The 14,960-nt window shown below is 44.5% G+C and overlaps 1 protein-coding gene across 2 annotated transcripts in view; it reads right to left on the bottom strand.

Moving 5' to 3' along the window:
- NOX4 (NADPH oxidase 4) overlaps positions 1-11,619 on the bottom strand; it is a 759,149-nt gene extending 747,530 nt beyond the window's left edge. Inside the window, exons 1-2 of one of the 2 annotated variants that reach the window (XM_069204008.1) lie at positions 11,306-11,619; positions 10,076-10,168 (exon numbers count right to left, since the gene is read on the bottom strand). In XM_069204008.1, coding sequence (XP_069060109.1) covers positions 10,076-10,168; positions 11,306-11,362 — 150 coding nt within the window. In that variant the 5' untranslated portion in view covers positions 11,363-11,619. The remainder of the gene's footprint in view (positions 1-10,075; positions 10,169-11,305) is intronic. The other variant, XM_069204009.1, reaches the window with a different exon arrangement.
- Between the last annotated feature and the right edge of the window lie 3,341 nt (positions 11,620-14,960).

Consider the following 14,960-nt stretch of genomic DNA (forward strand, 5'->3'; position numbering starts at 1 on the left):
TTTCTTCCTAAAATTTCTTCGTTATTTCATGTTTCTCAGGAGATGGTTTTGCCTGTTTTTTTCTGATTCCTCATCATCCCTTCCCTCCTCCTCGGATGTTAGAAGGGCTCTTCTAATTTACTTGGATTGTACAAAGCCATTTCGGTTGTCTCAGTCCCTGTTTGTGGCTTGTGGTTCGGTCTCTAAGGGTTCCAGGGTTTCCACCCAGACTTTGAGTAGGTGGATCAGGCAGGCTAATGCCTGTGCTTATGTTGCTGTGGGGAATCTCTTCCTGCTGATATCCAAGGGAGGTCCACTTGGGCAGTTTCCACTTCCTGGGTGGAGTCTGGGGGGGGGGGCCGAGGGTTTACCTTTTGGAGATTTGCAGGGCAGCCACTTGGTTGTCTCCGCTTACGTTCCTAACTCATTACCGTCTTTCTGTGTGTGACAATCTTGATGGTCAGTTTAGGTCTGCAGTTTTGTCTACTGCTGCTAAGTAATTCTGTTTTGCTCATTAAACACGTTTGCTGGTGTCACTTTATTGTATCCGTGTTTTCTTTCTGCTTGGTTACTTCCTCATTTGTTTGGACTGGTACGAGGAGGACCCCATAAAGGGTAATGTTCCATTACTTACCGATAATATTAATTACCCCAATTAGGGGTACTCCTCATCCCAGTCCTCTTCCCTCCCTCCCTCCCTCCTTGTAGCAACTTGTCTGGCTCTGCTTGGTAACATACAGGAAGAGGCGGGGGAAGAGTTGTTTTATTAACAAAGCAAAAAAAAAAAGGACTTTCAGTGTGAATACTGTCGGGTGGAGGACAAGCCTCATTTGTTTGGACTGGGACGGGGAGGATGGAAGCATCCGGAACAACAATTCCTGAACAACGAAGTCATGGAAAACGAAAGCGGAACAACGCTTTTGTTTTCCACGACTTCCTTGTTCAGGGCCTTAACCACGCATGTGCTGAATCACGCACATGTGTGGTTAAGGCACAGAAGAAGGGAGTCGGCTGAGGAGGACAACGCGATCAAGGAGGAGGTAAGTTGGGCTGGGACTGGGGCTGTTTTAAGGGAAGGGGGGTTGGGGCATTTTTAGTTTTTGGGGGTGGGGGTTCGGGTGATTAAGGTTTAGGGGTGGGGGGGTCAGGGTTTAGGTTTTAGGGGTTGGGTGGAGGCTGGGGTGCTTTAGGGGTTGGGGTTGAGGTGGAGGGGTTGTTCTAATTTTTAGGGGTGGGGGAGGGGGGGGACGCATGCTGGAACCATGCATGCCTTTCACTAATGCCTTTACCAGGAATGCCTTTACAACTAAAAATCGTTGTTAAAGCATTTGTGGTAAAGGCATTAGTGGTAACAACAAGGTCGTTGTTCAGGCATGCGTGGTTCAAGCATGCGTTGTTCCAACATATAACCTGAGGAGGAACCCTAATCAGGGTAATGAATATTACCAGTAAGTAATGGAACATTACTTCCCACATTTGCCACAAGCAACAAAGCTGTCAGGTACATGATGTGCATGTTGCTGTTGGATGCAAGATGTATTGACCTACACTGTAAAATATTCCACACCCACGATGAACATGAGTGTGATGATGCAGCACAGACCACCTTCACTACATCTTCAACATCCGATTCATTCTGTTTTTTTGTGTGCAATTGGTTCGGACCTGGAGCGGCAGGGCCTGATGAAGCAGGCAGGTCCTGTGAAACCTATTGCTCATGATTAACAGGTTCCATTGTTTCTGGAAGCAGGAGGGCTACTGGTGTGAATACCTTGAACTCAGAGAGACAGACCTGTACTTCTGGCACAGCAAGTGTAAAGTGCTTCACAAAGGGAAAACTGTGTTCTCACATTCGAGAACGATGTCCAGCCAATGAGTATGTATGTTCTCAACTACAGTGCATTATTTTCAAATGCATATGGGTGATTGTATAGCTCCAGCTCTCAAGTGCACATGCTCATTAGAGAATAATTATCAGCAATTGTTATGTGCATCCTTGACCACGCTATGTGATTCTTCAACCCGCAGGATTGAATGCAAAGCAGTGGAGGGGACTGTGCAGTGTTTTCAGGCACTGTTCATTATCAAAGTATATGGCCCAGCTCCCCCAAAATGCAGGCACAATTCTTGAAAATGCTTCCTTGATCACATACGTTTGGTTCTTGAATATGCAAGGACATTTAAGAAGCTTCCTCGCCAATGCGCTGCTTTGAATGTGACACTTGAGGCTAGAATTCAAGGTAATTTTTCAATTGTGGTGGTTGAGCGCACATGACAGTTCTCCAAGCATTCTTCACTAAGGCAGAAGTGCATCATCAACTACTGGGGTGAAAGACAGCAACATGGAGCTGGTGGGGAGAAAGCACACAGGCGAGAAGGCAATGTGGTGGCATGGGGGAGATGCATATGGGTGAGAGAGTGGAACATGGAGCCTGGCGGAGGGTGGGTGAGAAGCACACATGAGTGACAGTAAGAAAATACATGCACTCTGAGTGCTTAAAACAAAAAGAAAACAGAGGCATGTAAAAAGACAAGCATTTGCAATGCAATGGGTCTCGCATTTGCTCGACTTAGAGTTATTAGCGTTGTAAAGTCTTAATCAGACTGTTATTGCCATGTAAAATGAAAATGAAAAGTAATACAGTTTTCCATAAGCCACTCAATTTCAAGTGCCACACCATGGGCGTGAAAGAGCACACAAAATGAAACAGAAGTTCGCTTGCAGTCAAACATATCGGCAAATGTGCAGCGAGATTGAGCTGCATAGGAAATAAAATGAAAAAGTAGTCCAGAAACTATGCTGAAAACATGGAGCCTCGTATGTTTTCAGTAGTTGGTCGGTGTGATCGAGGAGGGCTAAACACTGGAAAAGGCATGACGTATGCATGCCTTTCACAAATAATAAATCAAGCGATTTTTAAAAAGCAAGCCCACCAACCAACGAAACTGATGGGCGTGCAGTGGGTGTGGTTAAAAGGCCACAGAGAGATTACAACACGATCAAGCGCTTGCGCATTCAACCCTAAAAAGCTGCACATGTATGGAAAAGACATAATAGTGTGTCCATGCTGCAGAGGGCAGAACAAACAGAAGAGGAGGAAGGAAAGCCCAGACAACTAATGACTAAGAAGCAAGAAAAGGAAAGGGACAATAAAGGCCAACTAATGTTAGGAATGGGCGAGCTCTAAGCCAAGTCAAATATAAGCTAACAATATGTCCTGCAGGCAACAGTGCATGTGCTTTCTCAGGCAACACCTAAAAAAAGACTGCTGTATTAATCAATGCTTCAGCATGATATTCTCCCTCAAGCCACAGTTCTGCTAATCTACTTGATTATTTTTATTCATTTTCCATTGCAAATTAATGACAGCCACCTCAGCTAAACATTATGATAATTAGGACGGGCTGCTTGCTCCCTCAGCACACTCCAATGTTCAACAGATCAATTAAGTCAGACCATGCAGCATACACAAAACAGCACTGATTTGCTTATCTCAAAGAATGCAACAGCACTCATCCCTAAGAAACAACTCACATGAAACAGCAAAAGGAACATATTAGACAGAAAACACAGCCGCTTTCAACAGAGCACAAGTATGGGACATAGCCTCTCATTAGACTTTTAATTCTAATAGGGTCGTTAACAGCAGTTGCCGATTCCCTAAGAATTATGAGTTTTTATTTTCACCTGGAGTTTTCAGCTGCTGAAGGTGGCCAAAAACTCTGGGTGAAAGTACAACCAAAAAATTAGGATTTACCAGGTAATCTGACCTACAATTATCAATGCTCTAGGTAATTCCTCATGTCCTAGTGGGCCCTCTTGTTGCAATTCAAAAGGCCCAAATTTTCCCCACACTCCAGTGTTGCTCGAACCTAGTGGTGGGCAAATAAACAAATTTACAGGAAGAGCTGAGCCAGAGCTGAGCAAAGGGCTGGCTCTGGCTCTAAGAGCCAAGCCTTTTACATGATTAGCCATGTATTTCATGCAACAAACATCATGTAAAAAACATAAGACAAAGACTCCTCAAAATTCAAAGAACTGTATATCCTTAACACGCAGAAGCATTTCACCTTGATACATCAGATTATATCTCCACTTTGATAAGTATTTATTAAATATTTAAAATGATAGTTTTTATACATGAAATGAAAAACATTCTTGCCCCACCCTGTCGACAATGCTACTAGTAAAGTAAGAGAGAGGTCAGTTGTCATGTGTACCTTTTTATAGCCTAGATTCGCATTATAGATGGAGCAACATTTCAAAGTATTAAAAAAAAATATTTAAAAAAAAAAAAACACAACAGATGTTTTTGTACAGTGAACATTCTGAAATCATATATTTAAAAAGTGCTCTCATAGGTGATTGCTAGAAATGGGGTTATGATCCTAAGCCAGGCAGAACCCACCCACTCTAGTCAGGGCAAGGGAGTTACACATCCAAGATAACCCCTGCTCACCCCCTTGGTAGCTTGGCACAAGCAGTCAGGCCTATTCCAGAGGCAATCTGTAAAGCATTTGCACAACACACACAACACACGTGATGCACTATCCCCACCACAAAGGAAACACAACACCAAGTTATATGAAAATCTACTGTATTATACACAGCACAATTATTAGACCAAACATCACATATCAGTAGTATCCTGCTACCTTAGCAGCTGTCAGAACGTTACACATTAGTTACTCTGCAAACTAGCAGTAGTCACATATAACACACAGGTTACTCAGTATTCTGCAACATAAGCAGTAGTCAGGAAACACGTTATTACACCAAAGCACTTGTCATTAGAATATCATAAATGCCCACATTAGGTGAACATTAGAAAACGTATAGCAAGTCATAAAAACACATTAGCATGTTATGCCCATAAAAGGAATATTTGCATACACATATTTAGTCATCATAAACAGGTAGGCAATATATAAATCAGTAAAGTCTCTAGAAAGAACTTAGGCTATATATATTGTCTTTTGGTGCTACCTGTTTTTTTGATGAGGCACCTCCAGTGCCAAGGAATGAAGATGGGGCTCCTGGTGCACTTCTGCGCAACATGGGGGGCTCCTTAGAGCTGTGGGGTACAGGTGGTGGCACGCACCCCCTCTAAACTACTGAGGGGCCCTTCCTGGGGCCTGCGATCACTGGGGCCCCCTGGGCCTCCACCGGCCCTCACAAGAGGGGCCCAAGGTCAACGATCACTGTTGATGAAGGAGCGGGGTGCTATGCAACCCCTCTGGTTTCAGGATGGGCCCCTCCTGGGGCCTACAATCACTGGGGGCCCCCCCAGGCCTCCACCAGCCCTCACGACGGGGGGGGCCAAAGCCAGGGAGAAGTGTTAGGAGGAGGGGGGCGCCATGCACCCCCTCCATTTTAAGGATGGGCCCCTCTTGGGACCCGCGATCGATGGGGGCCCCCCTCCAGTCCATCACTGGCCCTCATGAGGGGGGCCAAGGTTTAGGCACTGGCCTACAAGGGACCAGCGGTGCGGGGGAGCCTCCGGTGAGGCTTCCGCCCTGCCCACGGTCCGACAAAAGGGCCATACAGGGGCAGGGAGAGACCTCCTTCTCCCTTGCCCCTCGTGGAAAAGGAGAAAGGGGCCCGATGGGGTGGGGGAGCCTCTGATGAGGCCTCCTTCCCCCCGCCCGGCTGACAACCCACATTGCGGCCTGCTCAGGCCGTTAAAAGCAACAGGCACCAAAGTAGGTGCCTGCTTGTGCACCGGGGGCACTCCACGGAGCGCGCTTCACCCCGGGGGCACGATAGGAGCGCGCTCGCCCCAATCTTCACTTCGACAATTTTCTTTGTGCCCTGGGGCACCGAAAACAGCGCGACTCTGGTGCTACATCCAAGAAGGCCCGGGTCGCAGCGGTGATTCTTAGTCACAGCAATAAAAGCACGTTTTAAGTGCTAGGGCAATAACAGAGGCAGTGCTTTTCCCTGAATTAAAGCGCTAAGCCTCAAAAAGATAAAGCGATTTCCAAAGTGCGTCATCTGGCAAGGTAGTGAAGCACTCCTCGTGCTTCACGATGTTACAGGGGTCAGTGGCCACAGCACCCTGCCCCTGGGAGCAGAGTTCCAGGAAAAGGCCAAGAGGTGAAGGGGCACAGCAACAGGCCAGCACAAGGAAGATACAGCAAGTGTCAAGTCCTTTTCAGTGACCAAGCAGGTCACAGGTCTGCACAGCAGTAGCAGTCCACGGCGGTCCCTGGTTAGTCCTTCCAGTATTTCTGTGTCCAGTTCCAAGGAGTCTCCAAGTTGTGGGGAAAATTCCCCTGTACTTTTACTCAGTCCTTACAGTGTTTTACAGTGGTGGGGGACAGGAGGTTCCAACCAGTTTCAACTGGCTCTGGGAGTGCCCACTCTCTCCTCTAGCACAGGCTCCAAACATCAGTTGGGGGTAAACGACCCTATTGTGTGATGCCAGGGCATAGCCTTTACAAATGTATGTGTGCCCTGCCTCTCCCTTCTCTCAGCCCAGGAAGACTATTCAGTATGCAGATGCACCTCTGTGACACCTCCACCCTCCCTGTGTACAGGCTGTTTAAAATGTATGCCCAAAGCCCCAGCTGTCACTCTGCCCAGACGTCACTTTGAGTCAAGCTACACAACACCAGAGTCATAAGCACAGAGAAATGTGCACTTTCTAGAAGTGGCACTTCTGTAATAGTAATAAAAAAAATACACCTACACCAGTAAGCAGCATTTATTATCACCATTACAACCATACATACATGCCTACGCCATCCTTCATAAATCAGACAATACCCCTTGCACATAAGGCAGGGCATTTCTATTGCAATCCTATGAGAAGGCATCACTCACAGCAGTGAGACACCAAGTTAGGCTGTTTGTCACTACCAGGACAGGCCACGCAACCTGGCACATGTCCTGCCTTCTACATACATGGCACCCTTCTCATAGGGCTAACTAGGGCATACCTTAGGTGTGACTTACATGTAGTAAAAGGGGAGTTCCGGGCCTGGCAAGTAAATTTAGATGCCGGGTCCCTGTGGCAGAAAACTGCGCAAACAGGCCCTGTGCTAGCGGGCCAGAGGCAGGTTTGAACCATTATTTCAGTGGGTGGCGCAAGCAGCGCTGCAGGCCCACTAGTAGCATTTAACTTACAGGCCCTGGGTATGGAGATATCACTGTACAAGGGACTTATAGGTACATTAAATATGCTAATTAGGTATAAGCCAATCATACCAACTTTAGATGGGAGAGCACCTGCACTTTAGCACTGGCCAGCAGTAGTAAAGTGCTCAGAGTCCTAGAGCCAACAGCGAGAGGTCATAAAAAATAGGATGAACTAGGCAAAAGGTTAGGGGGTGAAACTGCCACAAGGGCCAGGTCCAACAGTGTTAATAAACTTAAAAGGAGGCTCATTGAAATGAAGTTGCCTAGGATCGTACATATTGGTCAAGCAAATTTCACACTGTGCAACTGAACCACTAGAAGGGCATCTCTTCCAGGTATCAAATTTTCCTGCTTTGCCCTTAATTTTGGGAAAATGAGATTATAGCTCAGGTGACAGGCAGAATCATCATTTCATTTTTGACAGTATTTTAGAGTGTGAACCTTGCCCAAGCATATAAAAGCACTCAACAACAGGCATAGACTACATTACCCCTTTTTTGTGGTACAGTGAAGTTTGTAGGGATTTACAGGATGCTAAGCGGAGGCCGGGAATCAAGAAGGGTTCCCATGTTGCATGGTCTGCAACAGTAGCTACTAGGCCCCAGCGCCTCCCATTAAAGCTTGGCTAGTTTTGGGTGGGAGGTTCGTAGAGGACTTTGAACTGAGCAAATGCATTCTTCTGGCTCGAGCTTTCACTGGCTTGCCCACCACTACTGGTACCCGGGGATCAGTAACCCTGGGGGTGAGGAAACCTGACCCATTTCCTGGGCCACTTGTAACAAGGCATAATTTGACTATCTGCATGCTCACAAAAGCACTATTTGTCACAATATACCAGAATCCTCAAACAAACACTAAGCACACATGCACCACAGACTATGCCATATATTTGGCTACTGTGGTCCCCAACAGTGCTCCTCACCAACAAAATATACCCACAATCTCCAGCCAGCTGGGACATGTCCTCCAACCAGGGCTGGACTGACCTTTAGGGCAATCTGGCAGTGCCCGAAGGCCTGATCAGAAAGGACATTGTGTTGACTCGTTTTTTGGCTGTTTATGAGCCTGTTTTATTATCTTGTGGGCCAATTGTCAATTTCCCTGCTAATATCGCAAGCATTGCCTGCAGCTAGCACACATCAATTTGTTTCCCCCATTACATGCAAAACACTTATATAGTGTGTCTTTAAAAGTTCAAAACTGACCCAATTTGCAAATATGGGCCATGTTTTTAACTATTTGCTAAAGAAGCAACTTTCGTTCTGGTGCCCAGGTCTATTTTCTGTCCAGCCCGACCCTGCCTCCAGCCTAAGAGACAAATAAGTAAAGGGTTAACCCTCTGACCTCAGCCACTACACACCAAAAGTATATACGCAAAGCTCAATCAATGAGACTGAGTCACCAAACTGGGAAGATAACCAGGAGGACAATATCATACAATATTAATCAAAAGCTGAATCACACTCAGGTCTCTGTGGGAAAGTCCTCAGACTGGCAAACATTCTAAGAGTTGCATTAAGGCACACCAGTGCCATGATGTGCACTACACTAAAGCCAATAACATAACATTAGCTGAGCACGATGTGTACTTTGAGGAAATGGCCATTCCTGTTTTTTTACATTTGTGGTCTGAACGTGGTCGATTATTATTTGAAGTCATTATTGCTATTGTTTTGTTTGGTACTGTATGCACTACACATGGACTGCTAATTAACGTATTGAATGAAATAAATGATTATTTGTAATTATCCAGAAATAAAATGCATGCTGTGGGTCTGTGTCAAGGTAAAACAAGAAAATACTGCCACCCTACGTTTAAGATAAAAGTTCATCAAACGTCATTTTTCCTATTTTTTTAATATGTAGGTTTCATAAATTCCCTAATTGGATACCAAGAGGCCATGTAAATGACAGACATTGTATTTTACAAGTTATCACCTAACAATCAGTGGTGTAACAAAGGCCCGCGCAGTCCCCACAGTATGGGGGGCCACAAGCTCCAGGGGATCCCCCTCCTCCCCAAGACAGTGCCTGGGCCTAAAAGCTTCCGAGTAAGTCCCGGGAGAGGGCTCCATGTACTTTGCAGCCCCCTCCCCCCCCTCATATTTCGGTACGCCACTGCCAACAATCACAGTAAAAGGCTCTGGAAGACTAATTTTCTGCATATATCAATTTAAAAAGAAGATGAACAATATACTTCCACACCTTAAAGACATATATCCACTAAGGTTTGATTAAAAAAAGAATGGTAGCATAAGTTGACAAAGTTCTAAATTTTTCAGTCCCTTATGTGATTTTGTAATCGGCTACATTGGACTACTAGTTCCAGAATGCAAAGTAAAACACTCATTTGGATGAGCTACTCACCCTTGGCCCTGAACTGTGTCCTTAGGACAGCAGAGGGAGTAGGGGACACTGGAAGGTCAAAATTACTATTCTAAATGCAGTCCTAGAATATTTGGGGAAAGAACAACTTTTCTCCAAATATTACACGAGGCTCATTTACTATTCTAACTATAGCCCTGGAATATTTCGGGATGGTTATTAATTCCCCAACTATTTTTCGGAAGGATTGAAAAGTAGTAATTGTGAATGGGAAGGAGTGCTGCCCTGGGGGCCAGCTTAGAACAAAAAAAACACTAGGAATACCGATAGATGAGTGTTCTACGTCCATACAAGTTTACATTTTTGAGTGTCAGATTCTCTTCTACGAGAAATGAAAACACATTACAGTCAAGCTCTATTTTCCCATTGTTATTATGAGAGAAAAGGGGGGCTCTACTTTTAATCACCTCCGCCTTGTCATTCCATTCATTTTTAAGTTTAAAAGGTGCACTGCCCTGCCAGAGAGGAATGCCCTCTCTTCATCACACTGCTGCTGATTAAACAATATTTCAAATAATTTGAATATGCTCCCTCCTCTCATTCATATTCCCTGTGTGGAGCATCACTTACCCCTATCATCTGCAGCAAATAGTAGTACTGGGGTCCACTATAATAGACGAAACTTCCACAGAAGAGCCACAGATTGAGAGCCAGCCAGAAAACCTGCAGGGAAGAGAACAGGACTTTGGGAACCTGGAACTACAGTGTCAAGTAAAAGTGTCAAGCGAGAAATGAAAAACCACAATTGTTTTATAACTAACATCAACCATTAAAATAGCTAAAATGGGACACTCAGACAGCTTTGGCTTTTTAATTCACTGTACTTTGCTTTATGGGACTTGATCAGTAGTTTTGATATTGGACAAAACTTCAAGTCCCATAATGCAGAAGCCCTAGATAGTTGCATTCTGGGACTTGCTTCCAACACTGTAAACTTCTATTAAAATAAATACATAAATAAAAAAAATAAAAAATAAAAACACACTTTTAAAAGCGGAAGAACAGGCCTGAGAACTGTTGCATTCTTGGACTGGTAGTTTCGCTTTTAACTGTCAGTTTAGGTAAACATTCCTACAACAAATCAGTGCTTAATTTGAGCCCGTGGTTACAGGTGCGGGGCACCGGCACTTATTTTTGAGGGCTGGCACCTATTCTTATGCCTCAAGCATTCCCTGCAAGTAAAAGACACAGATCACAGATAGGAAAGACATAGGAAGATAAAAACGAAAAAGAGTCACAAAGGGAGAAAGCAGAAAACTGCAAGGGCGAATGAAATGACAGGGACTGGGTGTAAATGAATTAAAGAGGCCCGAGATAGCTTCAGGATTACGCTGCCTTAGTGTTTCAGATGAGAGCTTTGGGCACCGGCACCTTTTATTTACAAATTAAGCCCTTCAACAAATGAGTGATGTGCTATAAACCCGGAGCCTGAGGGAGCACCTGACAACTGTGAGAAAAGATAGATGAACTTAATTTGTTTGTATACTCCTATCGAGTTCGGAAAAACAAAGCTGAAACTGTCGAGATCACCAGAGCACTTTTAAAAGATACCATGTTTATGAAGTGGCCACTTTCAAACAAAAAAAAAAAAGAGGAGAGACGACATACACTTTACATGTGCAGGGTCGAAATCTCTGTACCACAAAGCGGACGCAGATGCAAACTTGCAAAATTCAAATGTTCACTTAGTGCAATGGTGCGCGTGCCCCAGCACAATCACCCAATAAGTTATTGGAATCCAACTAGTGCGACGACAACCCAAACTTTGCCCAACTTAACTCCAATCACTGATCGTTTTACCAAAAACAGATGTTTTGCGCCCTCGTTGGAAAGCCAGCTCTTCCAGTGGACGGACATGCTGCTCGCCGGTACACCCACTCCTCACCACGGTAAAGCTAGCACCAGAAAGTGCAGTCTTCGAGGAAGTTCAAAAGTTTCGTCACGGGGAGGCTGGGTTCGCCACGCTACCTCCGCCGACCTCTTTGATGATCATGTCTGCATTTTGTCCGCAGTTTTGCAGCTTCCCCTCGGATCCCGTGCGTGCTGGTTCCCGGTGAGCTCCTTTGTTTAGGAGTGAAGTTGTCCCTGCGGGCTGCGCGAGGCACAGCTGAGTCACAGGAAGCGCAGGCATCAAATTTCTCCCCCCAACCAAACGTGAATGACAGCATCCACCAGGGTAAAACACGGTCAGCTGTGTCCCATCAGCCCTGGAAAAATGTTACAATAGTCCAGAAACTAGATTGTGCATACTTGTAATACTTTGGAAGGGATATTATATTTTATGTATTGAGGCATTATTTGATCATCTTCACCACTCTCGTTGAAAGCAACAGAGGAGTACACAACTAGTTTCCTAAACTGACCTTAAACCCCCCCCCCCCAACGCCTGCAGAGGTAGGGGGAGGAAGCGGGCTGTCAGAAGGCTGAGGTGCTGTAAACTCATTATGCAGAAGCACAGCTGGGGCATGTATAAGAACTTGTGTCACATCTTCTTTGCATGTTACCTCCAAATGTAAAAGCAGAACTCAGGTCTAGCGACAAACATTCGTTTAGTGAGGAGTTTCAGTCGCTCTGTGACTTCCATTGGTGAAAAATAAACAAGAACTCCTGAATTGAGATACTAGACAAAAAGTAAAAGAAATCGAAAACTAGATCATTAAAACGTTGCCGCCGGTTTCATTATGAGCCACGAACAGATTAAAATGATTATGAAAAGGAAAGCAAAGCGTACGAAAGTGTGGGATGCTGAAATCTGGATTTGTGATAAAACAGATGAACTGTGAAGTTTACAACTACAAGGTCCACAATGCAATGGGAGCACAGACAGAGAGAAAGCGCTTTTCAAGGAAATGTAGAGGTGGGCGCGCCAACAAATTAACAGTGAGGGCTGAGCCATAGCCAAGGGTCGGCTCTTTGAAAATATTTGGTATGTAAATCATGCAACACATATCATGTTAGGCTGGATGAGGTGTCTTCAGAGTTCGGAAACGTGTATTTCTTTACAAGCGTTACACGTTAGCACATTTGATTATATCTCTGCATTTAGAAGTATTTATTAAAATTAGAGTTTTTAAACATGACACAAACCCACCTTGGTGACAATGCTTTTAGTGAAATAAGTGGCAAAAAAATTGTCTTATGTACTCTGTATGTGGCCTATCATAGATAGAGCAACATTATACTCTACTAAATTAAACGCAAGAGGTTTTTGTACAGCGCATATCGTGTACTAATGTATCCAAGGATGCTCTCATTTGTGGCAATGAACGAAAAGGAGTCATGGTGAAATATTGTTTTTGCTTCATGTTAGTCAGTCCTACAGCTTATCAAGGAAGGTTTCTAAGCACCAGACCTCTCTCCAGCCGGATCTCATGCAGGCTCCACCCCTCTTTGGTCAGCTGAACACTCTTGGAATTTGGATTCCTTATGGCTTTTTTGTCCCTAGTGCATGCAAAGAGCATTCCATCCACTTGACCATTGGAGAGTAGTTCCGGTTCAGATGTCCTAGCAGCAGTCACAAATCGATTATTCTTTGAGTTCAAGAGTAAATCCTCCTCTTCGAAAAAGAGTCGGGGCCTTTTTCCAGCGGAAACATCGTTAGGTTTGGTTCTTTCAGGTCCAAGAATGTTATAAGATATTGGTGGTGGGGTGCCATCTTCGCATCAAGATAACATATCCAATCTGCCACCAGGCAGGCCTATCTTCAGCTCCTAAGTCACTCTCACAGTCTCCTCCCATGCTATTTCTCTCTCTCTCTCTTTCTCTCATGGGCCCAGGCTGTCTAGGAGGTTCATGGGAATGAGTAGAATGTGTCTCCAGGTGCTGAGGATGCCCTTTGTTCTGACAGCTGTTCCTGCCGCCTCTCGGATAGCTAATCTCCAATACTGCTGTCAATGCCCCCTAGTCTATCCTTCAATCATGGGCAGGTCAGTGTCTTAGCCAGTATTGTTAACTCTATCATCCAAATACACGTATTCCAGATCTGGGGGTGTGATGAGTGGCAGAGCTGGTTTTAAGCCTCTTCTGGCTCAGTAGCCTAAAGTTCATCTTTAGAAAGTTGCATGTCAGCTCAAGTTATCAAAAATCGGATTCACCTTTCTACCAGCTTTTGAGCTTTAAATAGGAAATAGCGTTGAACAACGTTGCTAGAATTTATCCCAACAGTGATACATAATCAAATATTTGAATCTCACCTTAGCCCGTACAATGAAAAAATAAGCCAAACTTACACAGTGAAATTTCTTTTAGGCTTTCAGCCACTGTGCAGTCACACTTTTAAAATATATAGTAAGCCACTTTTTATAGTTTATGTACCCTGCATCGTGGGCTTACCAAGCAGAGTTTAAGGGTGAATTATTAATATATAAAATCGATTTTCCTACTTGGTACACCCACTTTTTCTATCCATGTGTTGCTGGAGTGCCACTAAGCTGCAGCTCAGCCAGAGCACAGTGTCTTCCTGACAGCCATGTAATTATGTCATATATGTGGTTGGTATAAGTACACTCTGAAGCCCACAGTAGACATTTAACTCCCATGCCATTGGTGCATTTTCTGCACCATCAACTATGGCCTCACAGGAAAGGTAAGTAGACAAATTGATTGAAAACAGTTTTAACAATACCATTTTAGAGTGAAAATCTGGGATGGCCATGCAGGAAACACGCATTTGCTACAGTAACTTTGTTGGTGCCCCATTTAGAAGGACTAGGGTATTGATTAATTGTTGCAGGTGGTAGGTACCAGTACTAATTTTTCATGTTCAGGACTTTATTTGTCATCATCAGACTTAATATCAATAAAGGAGGTAGAAAAGGGAGAAAGAGCAAGAAGGAAAAACAACGAAACAAAGTAAAAAAGGGGAAAGTGCAGATGAAAAAGATCCTGCAAGAATAATGTAAATGGGCACGTAGTGTCCTGGAGTGAAATTAAGAGGCTTGAGATGAATGCACAACTAACAAGACAACCTTTGTATTCTTCAACCCTGGCATTCAGTGATGCTGGTAGGAGGCTGCTAAGAATAAGTTTGGGACCTTGCCCCTCATTTTCATACATTAAATATTGCAGAGAGGGTTAAACAGTCGGTATAGTTGTGTGGGTGCTGTTCAAGACTGGACCTGAAGTGCTAGGACCCCCACCACCATGATGATCCAGTGTGTGGGTATTCAATGGACTGTTCGGAATCTGGGGCAAATATCCACTCTTAGTGCCTATACATCGATGAGGTGTTTATGACAACACAGGACATCCTTCCAAAGACCACTCCTAATAGTTTTGGCTCAAAGGTCTATTAATGGTGAGGCCAGTATGCCAAGCACATGGCATGCAGGTGAGTGGCTGGTTTCCAGATTAGTTCCTTCTGTCTGTCCCGTTTCCAGTTTACCAAGTACATTATGCAGCCCTGTGCCATCTTGAAATCAGTGATGGTCCTGAGTTCATACTCTGGGTTATCATC

This window comes from Pleurodeles waltl, chromosome 8 (assembly GCF_031143425.1).
Source record: "Pleurodeles waltl isolate 20211129_DDA chromosome 8, aPleWal1.hap1.20221129, whole genome shotgun sequence".
Lineage (NCBI taxonomy): Eukaryota > Metazoa > Chordata > Amphibia > Caudata > Salamandridae > Pleurodeles > Pleurodeles waltl.